The 24,799-nt window shown below is 33.6% G+C and overlaps 1 protein-coding gene, 1 long non-coding RNA gene and 2 pseudogenes across 3 annotated transcripts; 2 read left to right on the top strand and 2 right to left on the bottom strand.

The window, feature by feature from the left end:
- Nucleotides 1-28: 28 nt before the first annotated feature.
- Nucleotides 29-3,133, bottom strand: LOC146938408 (disease resistance protein RPM1-like; annotated as a pseudogene).
- Nucleotides 3,134-7,858: 4,725 nt separating this feature from the next.
- Nucleotides 7,859-10,714, top strand: LOC146938407 (uncharacterized). 2 transcript variants are annotated; one of them, XR_015031272.1, is made up of 6 exons: nt 7,859-8,043; nt 8,135-8,231; nt 8,331-8,473; nt 9,284-9,391; nt 9,620-9,668; nt 10,505-10,714. It is a non-coding gene; the product is annotated as an uncharacterized LOC146938407 (long non-coding RNA). The 2 variants fall into 2 exon arrangements; XR_015031273.1 differs by lacking the exon at nt 9,284-9,391.
- Nucleotides 10,715-11,925: 1,211 nt separating this feature from the next.
- LOC146938406 (uncharacterized) lies at nt 11,926-12,774 on the top strand. The gene has a single exon (XM_085749629.1). The coding sequence runs from the start codon at nt 11,926-11,928 to the stop codon at nt 12,772-12,774; it is 849 nt and encodes a 282-aa protein (XP_085605755.1).
- Nucleotides 12,775-15,810: 3,036 nt separating this feature from the next.
- Nucleotides 15,811-24,646, bottom strand: LOC146938405 (disease resistance protein RPM1-like; annotated as a pseudogene).
- Nucleotides 24,647-24,799: the final 153 nt, after the last annotated feature.

Genomic DNA, 24,799 nt, shown 5'->3' with positions numbered 1-24,799 from the left:
ATTTGCCATATTATCAATATTATAAGAACTTCAAGATTCTCTAAGAGTTGGATTCCAGTGGGTATATTCTTCGCTCCACCGGAATTTGTTTGCATAACTTCAGCTTTTTCAGAGAAGGCAGTGCTCCTTTCTCGATAACAATCTCTTCGAAATCGTGAGAAGATACAATTTCCAGTTCCTTTAGTTTCAGAAACCATCCATTTTGAAAATGCAAACATTTTCCATGATAAGCCTCATGCCCTATAGAAAGGTACAACAAGTGTTGCAAATTTTTTAGGGATTGCATTGGATCTTCAGTTAAACAGGAGAGCTCCAACCTCAACACAACAAGACTTGGAAGTTTTGGAATCCACTTTGGCAACTTCTCCAGCCTCCCAAATAGTGTAAGTTTTTGAAGCATAGTTGGCGCTGAAATCAAATGCAAATCAATGACTTCAAAATAATCGGAAGTTTTCGATGAAACACATAGCTTCTCCAAGTGTTTCATTTCATTGATTGAGGATGACAGAATGGTTCCATTTTCTGTCCACACACCACACAACCCCAATTCCCTTATCTGCTTCAGATTTCCTAGAGCCTTAATTACCTCTGCTGCTCCATCCATATCTAAAGAAACACAACGCAGAGTCTGTAGGGACTTCATCTATCCAATACCATCCTTTAATTGAATAAAAGACAGTGCCTTGCCGATAAGATGTCTTAGCTTCCTAAGCTTGCTAATCTCCTTTGGCAAGTCAAGAACATTTGTACCCTTTACATCCAAGGTCTCTAGGTTTTGGAACATGCCTATAGAATTAGGAAGTGTATCTACCGTTTTAAGTCTTATTCAAGTGGATCAAACTTCCCAAACTATCAGGAACATAAAACATATAGGAATCTTGATAATCAAGCACCTTCAACAACCTATATCTTGTAGGGATTATTTTCAGCCAATGTATGACTGACATGTTATTTGTGAAAACAAGAAGTGACCGGACATGTGAGCTTCCAAAACACGCCACTATATCATTAGAAATGGTTGTTATTGATAGGCGCCGAATTATTCCACTTAAGGATGACAGACCTTCTTCACTAATATGCTTACAAAAATTTATTCTTCCAAAGTCTTCCCTCTTTCTTCCTTCACAAACCCTTCCGCTATCCACTGTCGAATTACTCGCTTTGAATTAACTTCATAATCTTCTGGATATACTCATTGTTATCAAAAACGTAAATCCCAAAATCCTAGTTTTTGCGACTTTGCGTAGCTTCAACGACTCAAATTCATAGCAAAGTCCCAAAAACAGGCAAAATCCTATCAAAATTGCATAAAATCGCACAAAATCGTGAAATCCATTCAAAATCGCAGGATTTTGAAGGATTTTGTTCATTTTTTGATAAGGGTCAATTTTTTACCCGGTTCGTAAATTGACCCAATTTGAATCCATGACCCAGTTCTATAAATACCCAAAAGGCCAAAAATTTTCATTCTTTCACTTCCCCCACACTTCCTCAATAGTTACACGGGATTGTTCATATAATTGACGATTTATTCGTGACTTATGATTACATATAAGCTTTGCCATTAAATATTTTGTTAGGCCTCTAGTCTTTGCCTTGAAACTTAATAGCCTTACTCACTTGTGATCAAGCATTTTGTCAGGCATTTAAGATTTTCCTTTAAGTATTTTGTCTAGGTTATTTACCATTATTATGACTACTAAAGAATATTTGCATCTATGCTTTGAGTCATTTATGTATATGTATTGTGTATACTTTGAACTTTAGTCATTTATGACTATATGCAATTTATAACATATATTTACCATTATTTTTGTTTTGGTAGAATCCTCGATTTTGATTGCGATTTTACGAGTCCCGACTTTGCTATCCTATATCGATTCTACAAAAGTCCTTGAGTAAAATCCTTCGATTTTGATTGCGATTTTACGAGTCCCGATTTTGCTACTTCCTTTCGACTTGAAGTAAAGTCCCGATTTTGATAACCTTGCTTCCAACGTTCTATTGAACAAGGTTCAAACAGTTCTAGAAAAAGCCAGAATTCCAAATGGTACGACCCCCAAGTGGCTGCTCATTTCATGCAGGAAGATGACATTGTAGGCTTTGAGGTGCGAAGAAGAATATTGATTAGTTGGATGGTGAAGGGGAGAGAAGAGCGCACTGTCATCTCTGTGGTAGGAATGAGAGGGCAAGGAAAAACAACTCTAGCAAAGAAAGTTTTTGACAACAAGGATGTCATTGGACACTTTAATTGTCTTCTATGGATCATAGTGTCTCAATCATATGATGTAGAAGGGTTGTTGAGGAACATGTTGATAAAGCTTTAAAAACAAAAAGGAAAGGATCTTCCTCAAAGTATTTATCAAATGGATCGAGAGTCATTGACAGATGAAGTAAGAAACTACTTACGAGATAAGAGGTATGTTGTTGTGTTTGATGATGTTTGGAGTGTACATTTTTGGGATGATATTGAATTTGCTGCAATTGATAATAAAAATGGAATTAAGATATTGATAACAACAAGGAACCTGGATGTTGAGGTCTCCTGTAAAAGATCTTTCTTTCATTGAGGTGCTTGAGTTGCAACCTTTATCTGAAGAGGAATCTTTAGAGTTGTTCAATAAGAAGACGTTCAAATTTGAACATGGTGGGTGTTGTCCAAATGATCTGATTGTTATAGCTAATGAAATTGTTAAAAAATGCCAGGGTTTACCACTTGCAATTGTTTCCATAGGTGGTATTTTGTCTTCACGAGAGAAAAATAGATTTGTTTGGCTAAAATTGATAGAAAATCTAAGTTTAGAGTTAAAGAAAGATAAACATTTAATTGGCATAAACAAAATTTTAGGTTTAAGTTATGATGATTTGCCTTACTATCTCAAGTCATGCTTGTTGTATTTTGGAGTATATCAGAAAAATAAGAAACAAATTAAAGATGATTGAAACACAATGAACTCAGTGACAACGACCTTGACGTGATCAAAGAACGACAATGGACTTGATTCTCCAGATGCCATTTCTATTGCATAACTTTGCCTTTGTTTTGGAAAGATGATTGAAACACAATGAACTCAGTGACAACGACCTTGACGTGATCAAAGAACGACAATGAACTTGATTCTCCAGATGCCATTTCTATTGCATAACTTTGCCTTTGTTTTGGAAGCTGAAAACTAATTCAAATGGATAATCGGATTCTGCAGAAGTTAAGGTAAACTTGCACTTGATTTAAGTGAGTTGTGTTGGGGCTCTTGATTCTCATTTCCACATTCTACTTTGTATTCCCTTTCAGTCCTTTGGACAATATAATTATGTATTTTTTTTTTTTTTTTGGTTCTTTCACCATAACTATGCACTTCTTTTATTTTGTAGTTATGTTCAAGTTAATTGTAAGATCCGAGTTTTTATTTTATTTAGTTTGCTATTTATTTCATTAAACTATTCTGTTATAGTCGAGCCGATGTCGCTAATTATTTGATGAATGTTTTATGTTATTTCATTAAAAAAATGAAAATAAATATTTATTTTATTATATTACTATGTGTGTGGGATACAAATTGCATGATTAGGATAATTGTTTTATTAGAGAAGAAAAAGTATGAAAATTGGGTGACCATGGGAATATATAAAAAAAATAATGAATATTGTTACCTTGTAGATTTTATGTGTGTGCTAGTACTATACCTATTATTAAGGAAGGCTTTGACTTGGTATCAATTTCATGTACTGTGACAGCATTCTCTGTTTCCTGTTTTTGCGTTTTGTTCATATGTTTCTGTTTTGAATTGATCTTTGTTGTAAACATGAAAGTTGTTGATAATTGTGAAATGTTTCCAGTAGCCTTGGTTTGACATGAAAATATGTTGTGCATGATTATTTATGTTCTTACAAAGATGCATGATGAATTGTTGATACTTGAATACGATGATATATGATGAATTAATTGTGTGCTGTCATCAATGTGATATTGTTATATGAGCTTTATGTGAAATGTATATGATGACTTAAGATGCTATTGTTATCATTTGATACTGTTATGTTATGATGCTGATATGATGTGACTTATAAGGGCTGCATATGTTGTTGTTGATCTTATTTAAGATGTAAATTCGGTATAAGTCAAAGAGTTGTAAGATGTTCATGAAGTTTCTAAGACGTAAGATGTTGAGTCCATGCATACTCATTTAAAGATGAGGGCTCATGCCCAGGAGCTTTTGCTCAACGACGATGAGAGCTCATGCCCTAGGAGCTTTTGCTCAACGACGATGAGGGCTTATGCCCTAGGAGCTTTTGCTCAACGACGATGAGGGCTTATGCCCTAGGAGTATATTTATGTTCAACGGCGATGAGGGCTTATGCCCTAGATTGGTACCACATGCATTTGCATTTCATGATGATTCGAGATGGTTTACGACGTTAAGAGTTGCATACTCAAGTTTAGATGAATTGTCAAGTCAAGTTGTCGAGTTGTTAAGATGTTAAGATGTCAAGTTGTCGAGTTGTTAAGATGTTAAGATGTCAAGTTGTCGAGTTGTTAAGATGTTAAGATGTCAAGTTAATGAGCTATTAATGAAGTGCTTTATGAATGATTTTGATGCTTAAGATGATGAATGATTATGATGTTTATGATGAAAGATTATGAAGTCACTACACCATTTATTTTTTCTGGCAACACTTTTTTAAGCAACACCTATAAATCGTTGCCTAAAACTAGTTTCTGGCAACGATTTATGCGCGTAGCCTATTATGTTTCAGCAACACCAAAAAATCGTCCCCTAAAATCTTATTAGGGACAGTTTCAGTTCGTAACAATAACAATCAGTTGGCAACAGTTAAAATCGTCCCCTTAGATGTTTTAGGGGACAGTTTTAGAGTGATGCAGTTTGTTGCTACCAAAAGCAACGCTTATCAATTGTTGTTTTCAAAATTTAACAATTATAAGGAATTTTGAAATAGCTTAATAGTCTTGTCTTCAAAGAGTAAATTTTGTTTATTGACAAATAATGATTGTTGAATAATAATAATTTTTTTGTACCAATAATAATGATAATAATAATAAATTAATCCAATTTTTTTTTTTACAATTTTTAATCTAAAAATAGAATTAAACTCTTTTGAACAATTTGTTATTTGTGTAGCTTACTAATCATTTGAGCTCAATTGTTTGATTTAATAATAATAAATGTTTGTTCATCTATACTATAGATAAATGGAATAATGGATTTTGAGCTGTCTTTTTCATTATTTCAATTATAACTTTTTTATAAAAAATTTCTATAATAATATTATATTGTTGTGTCATTAAAAATATAAGAAATTATACTATTTTTGTCATATTGTTGGTATCATTAAAAAAACAATTATAATTTGTTATAATATGAGTGCAAAATATATATTCTTATTGTTTTGGACCGGCTAGAAGGTCAATCCAATGATGTCACGTGGACTAAACGTCCACCAGATTAAGACGCATCGCCTGAAGGAACTGACAATATCAGTGCACGTCACCTTACCAGAGCACGCCTCCGTGCATCAGACACCATATACATGTCATTTAATCGTCTCCCAATCACGGGCCACATATCACGAAAGCAGTTATTCTCACACACGATTATATAAGAGTGACTTAGCTTCACCCCAAGGTATGATTCACTTTTCGCACACTTTTTACGCACTCTTTCTGAGTTCTAATACTAACTTGAGCGTTGGAGTGCTAACGTGCTTACATACACCTTTCGTTCCACCGTGAAGACTCATCGCCACCGTACCGGAACACTTTCTGCCACCGTTGCCTACATCGGTTCCTCACCAGACAAATCATTTAACGCTAGAAGGAGGGGATCAGGGCCGGGTTTGAGGGGGTGCAAACAACTCTAGAGAGCTGGGCCTCCAAAATTTTGCGACCCAATTTTTTTTTTTTTTTTTTATATAGTGCATGTAAAATGTTAACATATTCAAATAGACAGTTGCTTTTTTGACATTCAAAATGTCCTAGGAACACAGGTAAAAGACCAAAAAACCCAGCGGCAGTTAACTGCCGCTGGTTTTCTAGTTATAATCCGACGGTAGTTAACTACCGCTGGGGTTATTTTAGTAATTTACTTGTGTTATACAGAACTTCTGAATGTCGGAAAAGCAATTCTCATTCAAATAAAGTGACTAGTATAGGCTTGCTTAAGTGTCTAATTGGTAAGAGCTTGAAGTTGCTTTCCTAAGGTCATAGGTTCAACACCAAAAATTACTTTTTTCTTCTTTAATTATTTGTTTTCCTTCTTACTTCTTTATTATGGGTGAAAGTGGTTTCGACAAAACCGATGAAACCGAAAATTCAATCCGATCCAAACCGAAAAAATATCCGACCTTGTTTGGTTTGGTTCAAAACCAAATCGAACCAACCTAAACCGATATAGTTTGGTTTGGTTCTTGGATTTTAATTTTGAGAACCGATAAACCTAACCGATGCTAACCACACTCCCCATTTTAGTAATAATATCTTTCCTCACACACACACACACACACACACACACACACACACATTTATGATTAAGCTCAAAATTAAAGTTAACATAAAATACTCCTTAATTCATTCACTTTCTCTCATCATCATCTCATCTCATCACTCACACTCTATTTCGTTTCTACTAAAAAAAACAATAGACGCCAGTCACACCTAATCTATCGTTCCTCACCGTCGATGGAATCGTCCATCTTTTGTTAGTTTTTTCATGTTAATTATACAAAGTAGTTTGAAAACAGTAAAAACCGAACCAAACCGATGAAGATATCATTGGTTCGGACATTTTTTTGACCAAAAACCGATCCAAACCGAACTGTTGCACCCCTATTCTTTATCAATTTTTTTCTTCTTATGGATTTGAGCCCTTTGTTCTCAAGTCTCTTTTTTTTCTTCTTCTCCAATTCATCCCAACCCTCCTTAACATATTGAATTATATATTTACAAATAAAAACGCAATATAACTTATTTTTTCTTCTTATTTTTGTTAGAACACTTTTTGTAATTTTTGGCTCATATGTTGTATAAAATAACAAAGCTCTAACAACAAACATTTTTTGCCTCTACAAAAACTAAAGAAAATAACAACCTAGAAAGTTTTTTCCGAAAGAAACCTATAAAGTTGATAAAGATATTCGTTTGAAGTTTTATTTTTATATTTTTTATTAGAACTTTTTTTTGTTACTTTCAATGATAAATATATGATTGCTCTTTTAAAAAAATATTTTTTTATTTTAATATATTAGGAGCCTTTTTTTACTTTAGAGCCAGACCTCCATTTTCACAGGAACGACCCTGGAGGGGATCATTCGCTAAGCACCTTGATTTAATGAAGAAATTACCTTTATGATTCGCGTTAGATTTGATATTCATTGATGTTCGATTTGCGTTCGATTTATGTTGGTGGATTCACATTCGTTCTCTCCATCATTTTTAAAAAATATAACATTTTTGTTAAAAACATAATTTAAGAGTATAATTGAAATAATAAACAATCTAACTCAATCATTTTTTTTATTTGTATATTGTTATAGATATATTTATTATTTTTTTTAAATAAGTTATAGATATATTGTTGTTTCTATTTTATTAATTAAATTTTTTAGTAATATTATAAAAAGGATAATAGAGTAAATTAAAAGTTAAGTTAAATTATATAGAACAAGTATGACGGGATGATTGTTCTGCGTTAAAAATTGCAACATAGTAGACTAATTATGGATCAAATTGAAAAAGGTGAAAATATATTTATTTATTTTTTCCCTTCTATCTCTTTACTCGTACCACTCTCTCTTCTCATTTATTCTTTTTCCTTTTTTTCCTCTCTCCCCAGAACACGTTTTCCTCCCCCTTCTTTCTCAAAAACCACCATTGGCCACCCCATTTCCGGCGCCGTTCCGTCTGCCACGTGCACCGATCGGAAAAAGTTAGACCATTTTCTTTATCCTCTCGACGAGATCTTTCTGTTGGTACGAATAATTTCAGGAAAGGAGTAACGTTTTCGTCGACTCTTTTCTTCCTCCGCCATGGTAAGGAGCTTTCCCGACCACCATTCTTTGTCTTTCTTCGTCTTATTTTATGTTTTAGTCATATTTGTAACTAATTCCTTCTTTTACCTAGTAACAATATCGATTTTGGTAAAACCACCGTTGTCGGAATTTCTCTGCTTCTGTAGACCACCACATTAGAAACGAGTTAAGGCTAAGATTGAAGCAAGGTGACTTAATTTCCTCCTCGAGTTCCCAAAACAGTACAAACCATTACCCTAATTTTTCTTAATTCTCATTTTTGGTTGAAATTGTTGTTGCATGTGGAGTTCTCTTGCTCAAGAGTGTATATTGAATTGTTAAGGGCTGAAATTTTAATGGAATTGGAGAAGAAGAGTAAGAAAGAGTTGGAGAAGACTAGAGAATTGGAGCCTTTACCAACAATTTGACACTTGCTCTCAAAATAAATAAGGTGGGTTCCTAGTTGGTTTGATTATTAGAAATAGTGTAGAATCTGTGTTGATTTTGGGCTGTTGTACTGAATTTTAATGCACATAGGATATTTACATAACTCGGCTAATACATATATCATGTAGGTTCCAATTAGCTCACTTAAATTATGAGGCAACGTGAGCCTAGGTAATAAGATTTTAGGAGTATTAGTACTCCCCTTGACTATATATTGAGTTAAAGTTAGTATATGTCACTAATGTTCATGAATTAATGCTTATCTTAAATAGGTGCCTTAATCCAAAATAGGGGCCTTAATCTATGGTTAGACTGTAGGCTGAAATATAATTGCTGCTATTAGTGAATGTATGAACTTAGGACAATTGAATCTTTCATATGTATATAGGGCTGATGGTTAGGAACGTGTAGGAAGATAAGAGAAATTTTAAGATATCAAACTAAATTATCAGTCCAAGAGACATATAGGTCTAACGAGAAATGATTGTGGCCATAGGATTTATGGATAAAGCATAAACTAAGAAATTTCACAAGTTTTACTGGTATAGCTTGATAAGATTACTTATACTGGATACAATGATATTGTGAAATTATCTTACAAAACTAGTTATGACGGGTGCGAGATAATGTAAATTGATAGTTTTAACTATTCAGCTGCCATGCATATATGATTCATGATTTTATGACATGAGATGGACTGGTTTTTCGCAGATTCTGAAATTAGTTAAAAGAATATTAGTTAATGCCAAATTTATAAGTGTGTTAACATATGAATTATCCGTTATTTGAATATTAAGTAAATGTTTATTTGCAGGTTATGATGACAACATTGACAAATTAACTAAGGGCATCATGACCTTCAAATAATCATTAAATTTATATGACAAGGTTTATTAACGGTTATGGTGACAAGTTAACTAAGGTACACCATGCCCATTAGTTAACATCGTTTTCTTTATGCCTTCGACGAAAGCTTTTCTTTAATCCAATTAGTTTTGCGAAAGGAGCATCTTTTTCGCTGACCCTTTTTTTCCACTGCCGCGGTAATGACTTTTACGGCCACCATACTTTTATGTTCTTCTTTTTCTTTCATGTTTTATTCATATTTCTAACTATTTCGTTTTTATGGCAACATAATCATTTTGTGCAGAACCACTTTGTTAAGTTATTGAGGCCGCCATTAACTTCAATTTTCCAAGGTGAGTGTTCCCATTTCATATCTTTTGAATTTAAGCTATGAAAACTTAAAAGATCATTTTTTTGAAACTATAATATTCTTTTTTTCTCAAATCAAAATGTGGCACATGTTTGGGTAAAATTTTGGTTACTAGGATTTTGACTTGATTCACAAATCTAAATGATTTCTACTGTGTTTGAGTTCCTGATCTTGGATACTTTGGAGTTGTTGACGGTTGATAAAAAGTTTGAGAGTATTAACAAAGTTGTTATAGTTGATATCGAGTTATTTGACAATTTGTAAATTTTTTGTAGCAATTATTGATGGCTACTTTATGGTTTGATGTTGCAAAAGATACTATTGTTGATGAGTTTGGATTAAGTATCAATAAGATTTGAATCCAAAACTAGTGTTAAGAGATTTTATTATGTGTGGATAAGAATAATTTGATTATTTGATGGATTAGTTGTTGAGCAATGCTGCATCTATCTTCTTTTGAGTTTAATTTGTAAGTTATTGTGGATGAAGGTTGATGAAGTTATACTTGGTATCAAATAAGTTCAATTAGGATTGGGATAAATGCTCTGTTTAGGCATGTTGTCTTGGCATTGTTTGTAGTTACTAAATGATTGTTAAAATGTTAGCAAACTTGTTAAAGAATATTTTATGACTTGATGTTGTAAGAAATTCCTCTTGTTAAAGAGGTTTACTTGATTACGGTAATACTTTGGGTGTGTTTTACTCATTGTCTTGGTTTTTATTTGTGTCATGTATAGCTGTCGATGACTTTTTAATTGTCCATTGAATTGATACTATCTATGGTTGATATATTTTTGTTTTACTCTCTTTCGCATCAAGGTATCAATGAAGATGATGAAAAAGATGACGATGGTGATGAACTTCATGAAGATGATGAATTTCAAGAGGACAACATAGATAATGATGAATTTTAAGACAAAGTTGAATGAGTTAGATGATTTTTTATTTGGACTTGCACTTGAAATCATTAAAATTAACCAAACTATGTATTTTGCTAGGCTTGTACTTGATATCAAGTAATGTTAGGCATTTTTTTTATTATTATGTGTTAACTCATGTACCAAGAATGAATATTTTAACTCCACTTTATTGTAACTCAACTTTTGTGGATGTGATAAAATTCCATTTTGTACAAGTTATAAATGATTATATTTACACAATTATTGTAAAAACAATTCTATCACAATTATTGTGATAGAATTTTTTTTTTCTTTCAAAAAAAAAATTCTAAGTACTTTCGAAAAATGTCGCCTATAAGCCATGGCTACAAATTACCATTTTCTTACTATTTCACTCTAAGGCAACGTTTAGTAATCGTAGCCACCTGTAGCAACATTTAAAAACGTTGCGTGTAATGACATTAAAAAGCGTCCTCTATTCCAATGGTTTAGCAACGTTTTCAAAAAGTGTGCCTAAAGAGCGTAAAAAAACGTCCCCTTAGACAATAGGCGACGCTCGAACAGGAGACGCCTGAAAAACGTTCCCTATTATAAGATGCTACATGTTTACTAATGATGATATGTGATGATGTTATGATTATTAATTGATGATATGTGAAGATGATTATGGTTATTATTAAGATGATACATGACGATGTTTATGATTATATTTATGATGATATATATATATATATATGATGTTATGATTAAGGTGATATATGATGTTATGATTAAAATGATATATGATGTTTATGATTATTTATTATGATAATATAAGATGAAGTTTATGACTAATGTAGGAAGATTAATGATACTAGTTAATGAAGTTTAAGTTGTTAAATGTGATTGATGAATTATATGCTTAATATTGTTGTTTGTGAAATCTCACCCCTTCTGCTTGAAAATGTTGCTCTTCGTATGAGTAACTTGTAGGAAACCAAGATTAGTTGCGGTCGTGAGTGGACTCCTCACAAGTGTGTGTCTTTAGGTGCTCGGATACGTAACGGGATGAGAATTTTGTCATTGTTTTCTGTTCCTTACGTATTGCTTTATGAGTATGTCAAGAATTATTGTTGAACCAAGATATTATGAGATTTTATGTTGAGGCCCTTGTGCCAAAGACTATTTAAGATGTTGAACTATTCCGCTGCAAAGTTTTAAATATTACGTTGTTGGATTTTTAAGGATAAATAGTTATTTATTCAGTTTATGATTTTAAGAAAAGAATGTGACATTCCGTTTACGTTGATAAACTCTGATTTTATTTAAGAAATTTTTAAGTTGGGAAAACTGGGTGTTACAATGGTTGCTGATGTTGCTGCACAAACAGCAGCCAAAATTCAGCGAGACCAATTGAAACAGCAGAGAGAAGATAGGGAAGCAGATTCAAGGGGATTGGCAGATTTCCGTCGTCACAATCCACCCCAATTCCATGGAGAATTAGACCCAGAGAAGGCTGATCTGTGGCTACAAGAAGTGGAGAAGATTTTGAAAGTGATTAACTGTCCTGAAGAATCGAACGTGAAATATGCCACATATTTGTTGCTTGGTGATGCAGAGTATTGGTGGAAAAATGCTAAAAGTATGTCAGAAAATGCGCAAGAGGAAATCACATGTGAGGTTTTTCAGACCAAGTTCTTGGAAAGATATTTTCCTCAGAGTGCAAGAACTAAATTGGATGATGATTTTCTGAAGTTACGACAGGGCAACATGACGGTAGGAGCATATGCAGCAAGGTTTGAGACATTGTCCAAGTACTTCAAGTTCTTTCGTCAGACTGTGGATGAGACCTACATGTGCCACCGATTCCAAGAGGGGCTCAAGGATGAAATTCAAGACATGGTAATGCCATTGGGAATTCAACAATTCCATCCTTTGGTAGAAAAGTGTAGAGAAATAGAAGCGATGAAGAATAAGAGACTTGCTCGAGGGAACAACAATGACTTTGGGGGACCAACTCGTTCCAGCAATCAAAACCGTGGACGAGGAGGAAATGGGAAGAAGCCCTACGAGGACTCTAGAGAACCTAAAGGGGATCATAATAATTCATCGGAACCTAGTGCGGGAGACAAAGGAGACCTCTTTAAGCCAAAGCCTTACTGTTTCAAGTGTGGAGATCCGGGACACTATGCTGACAAGTGTACCGCGTAGAACAATCTTTGTTATCGTTGCCGTGAACCGGGACATCTTGCTAGGGACTGCAAGGCATGAGAAAAGTAAGATCCGAAAAATGTGGCAAGAACAACACGTAATGCACCAGGACACCTATATTCCATTATGGGAAATGAGACTTTAGTTCATATGATCCTGGTGTTTGAAGTAGTCTAGTAAGGGTTAGAGATATTAGAGTTATTAGGTAAGAAATAAACTAACGTTCTTGACACTTTCTCCAGTGTCAGCTTCGAGGACGAAACTATTTTAGGTGGGTAGAATGTAAGATCCGAGTTTTTATTTTATTTAGTTTGCTATTTATTTCATTAAACTATTTTGTTATAGTCAAGCCGATGTCGCTAATTAATTGATGAATGTTTTATGTTATTTCATTAAAAAAAATGAATATAAATATTTATTTTATTATATTACTATGTGTGTGGGATACAAATTGCATGATTAGGATAATTGTTTTATTAGAGAAGAAAAGTATGAAAATTTGGTGACCATGGGAATATATAAAAAAAATAATGAATATTGTTACCTTGTAGATTTTCTTGTGTGCGCTAGTACTATACCTATTATTAAGGAAGGCTTTGACTTGGTATCAATTTCATGTAAACTTAGTGTACATGGAAAAGAGAACAAAAGCAACGTGTTTAAAAAGATAAGTGTAACCTCCTATTTCTTAAGTATAGTGCCACTCATTTAGGAAGGAAGTTAGTGGGAGGGTTATTTCATCGGTTACCTCATTCTTTCCATTCATTTTTACTGATTATACACTTTGAAGAAAATAGAGAGAAACTTAGAGAGAGAGTCTTGAAGGAGGAAGGAAGGAGAACTAAAGATCCACCCTAAGGAATAACAATTAGACTTATCACCAAGTGTAGATTCAGTGGAGCAAAGACCACGAGTAGAAATCTTAATAGCTGCAATATTGTTAAGGTAAGGCAAAGGGCGCTCCATTTTTTTTATTTTATATATGTATTTACTGGTTGTTAAATGATGATGTTTCTAACATGTTTATGTATTGTACCATGCTTACATACTATGTGAACTTGATTTTGTACTGCTTGGTTGTGATTATGACTTGTTGTTTACATGCCTAAATTGTGGTCTTGCATATTTTGTTAGTCGGAGTTAATGTCGGTGTAATCAGTGTCTTTAGCAGGTGGTTAAGACAATGATTAATTTAGTCGGATACTCATTTTGGGTGATCTATTTTGTAGAGTTAATAACCAGGTGTCGCATGCATACATCCATTGTCGCGTGGTGCCCATAATTGGTTGGGACCCGATGTCTTAAGTGCCCATAATTGGTTGGGGCTTATTGTTTCCTTTTGAGTGCTCATAATTGGTTGAGGCTCGTTGTTTTCTTTTGGTGCCCATAATTGGTTGGGACCCGTGGGGTATGTGGTGTCCATAATTGGTTGGAGCCACGGTGGAGTGTTCATAATTGGTTGAAGCCCACAAATATCTACGAAGAACTTTTGTTGCCCTACAAGGGAGGTGATATCCGGATCATTTGTGTCGCATATAGGTCATGTTGTAGGGTGTCGTGCATTTGTCGAGTCCATAGGTGTTTTGGGTGTTGACATTTTGTGCAGTTTATATTATTATTTGTATTATTTGCTTGCCTTGAAATACATGTTAAATATATGTATAACTTGTATATTTGTTGTTGCTTAGGAGTTGACCCTTTTTCCGTATTTGAAAATTAGATAATGATAATGACTTACAGTTGGAGGCTTCGAGTGATGTGTACCTAGGGTGTGCCTTAGCGAGAGTTCTCGCAAGCGTCCAAAGTTATGACCAGCTTGGGTGTGTGTTTGGGTAGCGAAAGGCCAAGAGCCATGCTCTCAAGAATTTTTTATTTGGATGTAAAACAATACTGATTTATTATTTTGAAAGTTCAAAGAGAATTTTTTTTTTTTATTTTTAAGCCAGGGAGTTTTAAGTTATTGTTATTATTTATAAAAAAAAAAAAATACACTATTTTCGCTAAGAATTATATTAGTTAATGTCTCAAAAATTTGGGTCGTTACAGTAATAAATATGGCTTGTCTGTTTGATGGCGCTAAATTGAGAAACTTCATTAGAATTTTCTCACCCTTTCGAAGAATTTTTGGATTTCAAGCAACTGGAACAAGGTTCGATCCATTCTCAATTAACTTCATGTGTTAAATTCAATTCTTGACGTAAAATACTCTCATGGTAAAATGATATTAACTTCTGTTAAAATCAGTATGTACAGAATCAGGACAGAAATTTTTGAACTTTTAAAACCAATTCAGAACTAAAAAGATAAATGTATTTCTTGACAAACAAAATAATCCACAATATAATCCGCGTCTATTATGTGATTGCTTCTTAATAATGAAACCTTCCTTCAATAGAATCTATACATAGTTGTTGCTCCTAAATTTCTTTTGTTACCCTTCAACATTTTCTCCCACTCTAAATCATTTTTTTTTTTTGAATGGCAAAATATATATATATATATATATATATATATATATATATATATATATATATATATATATATATAAATAAAAAGATAAGAAGCAAAAGTTTAGAACAATATACAGAAAAGGAGGCACCAAACGATACACCACCAAACACCAACAAAGATACATGTTAGATACATGTATAACCTAATATGTATCCACATTAGATACATGTTATAAAATTTAACATATAATAACATCATATTTATCGCACCAAAATAAATATAAAAGCGAATATTTATTGCATCAGTTCTAAAAAAAAACGACGAGTCGAGGCAGAAGATCTTTTTTTACTTTTTGTTAGAGGTGATGTGGTGTGTATCTTTTACGACACAAATAACATATAAAACATCATAAAAATTACGTAAAACTTCATTTTTATTACACCAACATAGAAAGGAAATCAACAGAAAAATAAGGTCTCACAATTCTTGAAAGCAACAATTACAATAACAAACAATTTAGATATTTAATACACCAATGTTAAAGAACGATCACACATTTTATTTATTTATTGAGAAACACAAATCTCAAAGTCCATGTGGAGAATCTGAATTGCCATTGCATTCCAAGTTGAAGTCCATCACCTACCAAATAACAGCAAATTATCACACTATACACTGCAAAATTCAGAATATTTGGAACAAAAGGGTTATAGAAAACTAGCCCATTGTGGATCCATAATTGGCGATTCTGAGTTAAAATAAGAAGTCATGCTAACCGGTGCCCCGGTGCACTGGTAAAGGATACTAAAAAAGGAAATTATTACCATAAAAGGAAGCTTGTTTGACAATTTATAGATTAATTATACAATTTTCAATGCAATAAATAGTATATAATTTCCTTTTTTAGTATCCTTAATCAGTGCCCCGGGGGCACCGGTGAGCATTTCCCAAAAGCATGTATTTTGATTAATGAACATTAACAATTCTCATGCATATGGAAAACAGCAAATATTAGTACGGAAAAAAAGTTATAGGATAAATTGGGAAAATACTTGGGTGACATAATGTCACCATGACATTAAATCTGGGCCACACAAAGGTGTTGTGTTGTGTGACCCAGATGTGTTGTATGTGTTGTGTGGCCCAGATGTTGTGTGGCAATGTGTGTTGTGTGGTCCAGATTTAATGTCACGGTGACATTATGTCACCTAAGTGCTTCCCGATAAATTGTTAGAATAAATTTAACTCCGTAAGTTTTTAATTTCTCTGCTATATTTAGCATAAATTGTTACAGAGGGCACACGCTCCATGATCCAATTCCAATCCTCTGTAGAAATGCGCTCATCAAATTCACTTTCCACACCCCAAATATTGATATTCAAGCTTCTCCAAGTGTTGGATGCCAGTGGGTATATTCTCAAACCCACTGCCGTACAACATAAGCTTTTTCAGAGAAGGCATTGTTCCTTTGTCAATGATAATTTCTCTCAATTCATAGGCGGAACTAACTTTTAGTTTCTTTAATTTCTGAAACCATCCATCTTGAAAATGCAATTGTAAACCTTCATACTTACTAAGGTCTAAGTACAAATTCAACAAGTGTTGCCAACTTTTTAGTGATTGCAATGGATCTTAGACTGAATACGGCCACACCAACCTCAACATAGTAAGATTTTGAAGATCTAACATCCATTCTGGAAACTCCTTTAATTTCCCTTGTAGTATAAGTTTTTGAAGCATAGTTGGCGGTGAAATCAAATTCAAACAAATGAAGTTATAATCTAAATGAATTGTTTTAGTTTCTGCAAGTGTTGCATTTCATTGATTGAGGAAGATAGAATGCTTCCATGTTCTTTAGGAACAAAAAACAACCCCAAATACCTTATCAACTTCAGCTCTCCTAAGGCTTTAATTACATCTGCTGCTCCATCCATGTTTAAAGAAACATCATGCAGAGTTTGTAGGGACTTCATCCTTTTATTGAATCAAAGACAGTCGATCCCCGATAAGATGTCTTAGCTTTCTAAGCTTGCTCATCTCCTTTGCCAACTCAAGATAACATAGACCCCTTACAACCAAGGTCTCTAGGTTCTGGAGCATGCTAATGGATTTTGGGACTTCAACTTCATCAATTGACATCATGATGCTTAAATACTTCAAGTGGATGAAATATCCCAAATTCTTAGGAATATTCTTCAAATCAAAATCTTCAAAAACAAGAACCTTCAATAACTTGTAATTTGTAGGGATTTCTCTAGTGAAAGGAAGAGGATATTTGTTTATTTCCAAAATAAAATAGTGACTGAACATGAGATTGATCAATACACTCCCTGAAAACATCGTCAGTGGATGTTATTGATAGGTGCCGAACTATTCCACCTACGATGTCTGTCCATGATCACTAATATGCTTGCAAAAATTAAAATCCTCATTCTTTTCAAGGATCATTTCACGTATTAGATTATGAACACGACAACCTTTAGCTTTGCCATCAATTTTAAGCGAGGATACTTGAACCAGGCTTCTATGAATCAACTCTATTAGATATCCCTCTGCCCCTTTCCATCGTCTTTCCCTTTTCCTCTTTCACAAACCCTTCAGCTATCCATTGTTGAGTCACTCTCTTCGATTTGACTTCATAATCTTCTGGATATACTCCAAAATACAACAAGCATGGCTTAAGATAGTAAGGCAAATCATCATAACTTAAACTTAAAAAAAAAAATTATCCCAGCTAGATGTGTATTTGTCTTTAACTCTAAATTTATATTTTCTCTAAATCTCTGCCACTCAAACACATTTTTCACTCTTGTAGATAAAAGGACACCGATAACAACAACATGAGATACGTCAATACATTCCCTTAAAAAATCGTCAATGGTTGTTGTTGATAGGCGCCGAACTATTCCACTTAAGGATGTCTTGTTGGAATTTTATTTGATAATTTATTTTAAAGTTAATTATTATATTTATTATTTATTATACATTAATTATTTTACTTTGAATGGGTCTTGCACGTTTTCCCAATTCCTATTTTAATGGTACTAACCGTTTCATGCTTGACTAAATAGCCTTTACACTGCATTATTTCACTTACTTTCGGTTTCAATTTGCAATTAAGAAGGAGCTCTCTTTTATGTGTATATAAGATATGGGTTTGAGAACAAAAGGAACAGAGTGTATAGAACATGCATATTAGCTTCTACTTTTCATTTTTTGTTCTCTAATAATAAATATAAATTAAGTTCCCTCGAGCATCCAAAAGTGGTTCATGAGACCTTGCTAATTCACGTGCGGTGCTAGCAAGATGTGACTGTTGTATCCTGGAGAGTACTAGCTATGAGACCTACTGCATTGGGTAACCTATCCGGGGTGGCAAAAAACTCTTAAGCCCAGTGCTTCGTGCACGCCTCAGTCAATAATCGATAAGTTCACTTATTCTCTATTCTATTGTATTTAGAGTTCTATTAATTTGATGCTAATATTTCTTGTTGTTTATTATCTTATAATAATTCTATGTATATTTTTCCTACAATCTTAAGAGTATTTATTTGATATAGAATTGTTAATTTTGTTTTGAATTTGTCAATTGAATTAATTTTATGAAAATGAATTTTTGAGAAATGAAAGTGCCCTTACGTAATTGAAGTATTTTATTCTTCTTCATATAATTGATCAAGGCTAGTAATTGTTGTATACATTTGTTTGATGTCCTGTTAATTGTTTAATATCGAACCCCATGTAAAACTAAAGGCAGCTTGATATAATGATCTGTTTATATTTTTGTGAATGAGAGTATTGACACTGACTTGTTTTGTTTATTTTAACTACTACCATTCTTCTATAATAGAAGTCATGTTATTATGTACTCTCAATATCTAATCATGTTTATTTGTAAAATTGGAGGATGCTCGTTGACGCTGGAAATTTTGGTAGCAGTGGTGATCCTTTGATTTAAAAAGAATGGTGAATAAGCTGCAGATAATTATACTGTGGATATGTCACACAGAAATTGGAAGCGAGCAGTGACAAAGCCAAAAGGTGGGTGAGACTTTATTTTAGGGAGAAGGCAAATACATCAAAAGTTGTGGAATTCATCGAATCAATCTACAATAGTATGATGTGATCGACTTCTTTGTAAGTTTTAAACTTTTCGCCCCTTGAAATCATCCACAAGGGGTCAGGTACACATTCAAATCTCATCTCAAATTTTGTGTGTTGACATTGTGAGAGCATGTTGAATATATTTGTAAAAATAGTGATTCTATGAGCTTCCAAAACTGTGCTTTTGTAGCTCTCATCTATGCCACTACGTCTGTTGTTGAGTTCTGTTTTAATAATGACTTGTTTGAGGCTAACTTTGGATGTCTTTTAAGCTTACATGCTAATTTTGAATATGTTGAAATCCATCATGAATTTGGTTCTATTCAAATGCCACTATTACTGATATGTTAAAAATTCAATTCCATCCTATAGTTAATTCTGAAGTATATATCATATTCATTTTAAGAATACTGTGTTAAAGTGTTTTAGGGTGATACAAATTGATCCGACTATTTTCTTAATCTATTATATCAATAAATTGGTGTATGTCATATCTGATGGTTGTGTATTATATATTATGATCATTTTGTCTATACGTATTCCTTTAACAGAATTAATATTGTTTTCTCCTCATAATTGCGCAAAAACATGAAAGACTATGTGACATTAATCAACAAATGAGTTTAGAAAATGTGTGTGAAACCCATGGTTGACAATGCATGCTGAATTTATATAGAATGTCTATATTAATGTGGAGTATTTAGTTTGCGACAATGTTAACATGTATTTCTTTTCAAAACTATTCAAAACTAAAGCTTTGTTAGTATAATTTTTTTGTGATATATACTTCAATTTGTGTGAAATTCTCTTAACTATATTTATTGTGGGCGCATATAATATATTTATGATTGGGAGAATTTAGTGACGTGTGTATATACGCTTTGTATGCATGAGAATATATATTTGAGAATATTGTTTGATTGTGAAATATAATTTAATTATATTATTGGAAGAAAAATAGAGAAATTTATGGAGATACATATATGTCATGTATGAGTGAAACAAATGCAATAAAGATGTTGTCGTTTAAAATTAATTTAAACAGACCTGAATATTTTGTGACACTTGCTAAACTCAGGTGATGCATGTACTCAGATACACCTTAGATATTGGTGACATATATTGTGGATTATCCATTGTATTAAAATAATACAATGATGTTTGATATATTTAAAGTATCCATTGTATTAATAATACGACGATGTGAAAATATAAAATTGTGTGGATTTATTTTCCCCAATGTGGGGGTGTCATCACTTGATAAATAATTCAAGTAGATCTGAAAAAAATTCACACATGAATTTATATTTACCCAATGTGGGGGCGTTGTCGCCTTAAAAACTTTTCAAGTAGACCTGTATAATAAATCTAAACGTCGATTTATTTTCTCCAATGTGGGGGTGTCGTCACTTGGAAATAATTCAAGTGGGCTAATATAAATCCACAAATGAGTTTATATCTACCCAATGTGGGGGCGTTGTCGCTTGGAAGCATTTTCAAGTAGACCTGTGCAATAAATCTAAAAATAGATTTAATTTTCTCCTATGTGGGGGTGTTATTGCTTAGAATTTAATTAAGCAAACCTATGATAATATATCATGGATGATGATTTGATAATAAATATGTGATACTGACTGGGAGACGTCTTGGTCAATGTATTATTTGTGATACAGCTGTATAGTGAAAAATATTTATACATCGAAGGGGGATGAATTATGTCCAATACAAAAATTGAGAGTGATGGTAACCCAACATAAATTGTGAAAATTCGCAAGGTTATGTTCATATGGGTAAGAACAAGTCGCTTGTCAATTTGATGAGACACTATCCATTTTATTTTTGAGAATTCATCCCTATGGTGTAGGATAGTGTAAACTGCAGCGTTGAAGGTCGAGTTTATAAACTTTTAATAAATCTATAGCTCATTTATTTGAGTGGTGTACTTGACTGTGGTGTGCACTTGATAGATTTACCTATATGAGTGTTGGAGGTGGGGCCGCCTCTATGAAAGCTTGGGCAGACTTTCTAGAGCCACTCATGAAAACCAGGCATAGGTGCAAGGCCAAAATGCACCACACCGCGTTGAACAAACTTTGGACGAGAGATCAATGTGAGTGATGAGGTCACTGATTCACATACGGAATGAGGTTCATAGAGGTTATAATCTCACCGACATTCTAGTGGGTCAAATTTCATTTGCTCTATGTGCTAGTTCATAGTCCAAAAGACACTAGAGCTTATGCATTGATTTTTCACGCTCTTGGGAACACCTAAAACTTTAAAATAAATTGTGGGGGATTGTTGGAATTTTATTTGATAATTTATTTTAAAGTTAATTATTATATTTATTATTTATTATACATTAATTATTTTACTTTGAATGGGTCTTGCACGTTTTTCCCAATTCCTATTTTAATGGTACTAACCGTTTCATGCTTGACTAAATAGCCTTTACACTGCATTATTTCACTTACTTTCGGTTTCAATTTGCAATTAAGAACGAGCTCTCTTTTATGTGTATATAAGATATGGGTTTGAGAACAAAAGGAACAGAGTGTATAGAACATGCATATTAGCTTCTACTTTTCATTTTTTGTTCTCTAATAATAAATATAAATTAAGTTCCCTCGAGCATCCAAAAGTGGTTCATGAGATCTTGCTAATTCACGTGCGGTGCTAGCAAGATCTGACTGTTGTATCCTGGAGAGTATTAGCTATGAGACCTACTGTATCGGGTAACCTATCCGGGGTGGCGAAAAACTCTTAAGCCCAGTGCTTCATGCACGCCTCAGTCAATAATTGATAAGTTCACTTATTCTCTATTCTATTGTATTTAGAGTTCTATTAATTTGATGCTAATATTTCTTGTTGTTTATTATCTTATAATAATTCTATGTATATTTTTCCTACATGTCTGTCCATCATCACTAATATGCTTGCAAAAATCAAACTCCTCATTTTTTTAAAGGATCATTTTGTGTATTAGATCATGAACACGACAACGTTTAGCTGTACCATCAACTGTTAGTGAAGATACTTGAAGCAGGCTTCTATGGATCAACTTTGTTATATATCCCTCTGCCCACTTCTTCCAAAGTCTTCCCCTTTTCCTCCTTCACAAACCCTTTAGCAATCCATTGTCTAGTCACTCTCTTTGATTTAACTTCAAAATCTTCTGGGTATACTCCAAAATACAACACGCATGACTTGAGATAGTAAGGCAAATGATCATAACTTAAAGTTAAATTTTTTTTATCCCAATTAAATTTGTATTTGTCTTTAACTCTAAACTTAGATTTTCTCTAAATATCTGCCACTCAGACAAATTTTTCTCTCTTGTGGACAAAAGACCACCAATGGCAACAATTGATAGCGGTAAACCCTTGCATTTTTTAACAATTTCATTAGCTATATCGATGAGCTCATATGGACAGCACCCACCATAGTCAAATCTGAATGCCTTCTTTTTAAAAAAAAACTAAAGATTGTTCTCAAGTTAATGGTTGCAACTCAAGCAAATCAATTAAAGAAGATTGTTGGAACAAAATATGTTTAACAAAGAGCCTTTGAGAGTTTTGATGATAACAAGGTATTAAAAATTGTCAATTGGACTAGCTAATATTTGTTCAAGTGTACACGACCATAGGCAAAAATTTACATCTTAAATAGGTTCTGGATGAACAAAAGAGAGCTTAAGAAATCAACAAAAAGGAAGCTTAAAGCATCTGAAGAGAAGTGCTCCGGAAGTCAAAAGTGCTTCTGAAGACAAAGCGCTCCTGAAGTGATGACGTCATCAGAAGCATCTCATCAGAAGCATCTCATCAGAAGCTAAAGATCACCAGAAGTTGTAGTTCATCAGGAGATGCAAGACTTAAAGCTTCAAGGGCTGTTCAATGGATTTAAACACGTCTAAGCACTACAGAAGACTGGAAATGTAAAGCAACGGTCATTTTGAATGGATTTGAAGGCATTGGATGCTTATCTTCAAAAAGCGTTGATAAAGTACAATAGTACGAAGTGTACAACCACTACCTCCACTACTCTATGTTTGTCTCTGCTAAAAGACAAGAAAAACAGCTCTGCCTGCAATGATGTTCCTTCACAATGGGAATGGATTTGAAATTGATCCTTCATAGTACAACTACCAAATCAGGCAAAAGATCATTGGTGATTGATCAAAGCTTCAAACGACTCTTTTTGATGTGATGGCAATTTCACAACGTCTCTTTCACACCTCTATATAAAGGAGTGAAGACTTAGAGATTGGTAGAGACTCAACAACAATTTACAAGTGTCAAAACTCTGCTGAAATTGTTCTGCATTCAAAGTTCACTTAGAATTTCTGTTTCAAAAGTTCATATCTTAGAAATTCTAGAGTCTTAAGAGTCTGTATCTGATTTGTATTGTGAACACCACTGATTGTATATCAAGTGTTCAACCTCAAACATTTTTCTATGTAATTCTGTTTGATTAGAAGTCTCTTGTAGCTGTGCTTGAGCATTAGAAGTCTCTTGATTGCATTCAAGAGCATAGGAAGTCTCTTGCAGTTGTGCTTGAGCAATTTGAAGTCTCTTGCTAGTTGTAGCAGTGAGCAATTGTAATCAGATATTACATTATAGTGAACTCTCCTTGGAAGTGCAAGGGGGGACAGGATTACTTCCGATTTGTGGAAGGAACCTGTATAATTGCTTTGTGTCTTTCCTCTCTCTCTCTCTCTCTCTGTTTTTATCCGCTGCAAGTTAACTCTGAACATCACTTCAGAAGCAGTCTCAATTTGCTTCTGGCCAGTGTGTTTCAGCTTAGGAGAAAACGAAGAAAAAGCTAACACAATTCAACCCCCCCCCCCCCCCCCCCCTTTCTTGTGTTTTTCTCACCTTCAAAGATTTCTTACCAGACACCACAACATCCATGTTCCTTATTGTTATAAATATCTTACTTCCATTTTTATTATCAATCACAGCAAATTCAATATCATTCCAAAAAATCAGATGAAGGCACAACAACTAGGAACATTTAAATTTTATGGTTGCAAACATTAGCAATAACCATTTATTGATTATTTACTCTTTTAGGAATCAATAAGTGAAAGGAATGCAGAAGAGCAAGAATGAAAAACCAAATGTAATTCTTAATCCTTATATCTCATTCCATTATGCTCTTTATTGGAATCGCTGTGAGGCATCCTCCAGACCTCTGATGGAGGGATGTAACCATACTTCTTTCTCAACATATCTAAGACAAACTTATCACGAGCCAAGGTTCGGGCTCGTTGAGGTTCAACATTGACATACAGGTTGTGTGTTAGTTCAATGCTCATTCTCACAAACTCACAAACTCATTTCTTTTATTTATTTATTTATTTTTGCTTTCATACCGGTTTCCGACTCACCAAAGGTGGACGACTAATCCGTATCATGCGTAGAGGCATGCGCACTAGCCAAGCATTGTTCCTCCTGGGAATCGAACCCGG

This window comes from Medicago sativa, chromosome 3 (assembly GCF_051527215.1).
Source record: "Medicago sativa cultivar Bolivia chromosome 3, Bolivia_mono, whole genome shotgun sequence".
NCBI lineage: Eukaryota > Viridiplantae > Streptophyta > Magnoliopsida > Fabales > Fabaceae > Medicago > Medicago sativa.
Note: the sequence above shows the minus strand (reverse complement) of the source record. Positions and strands in the feature narration are given on the sequence as shown.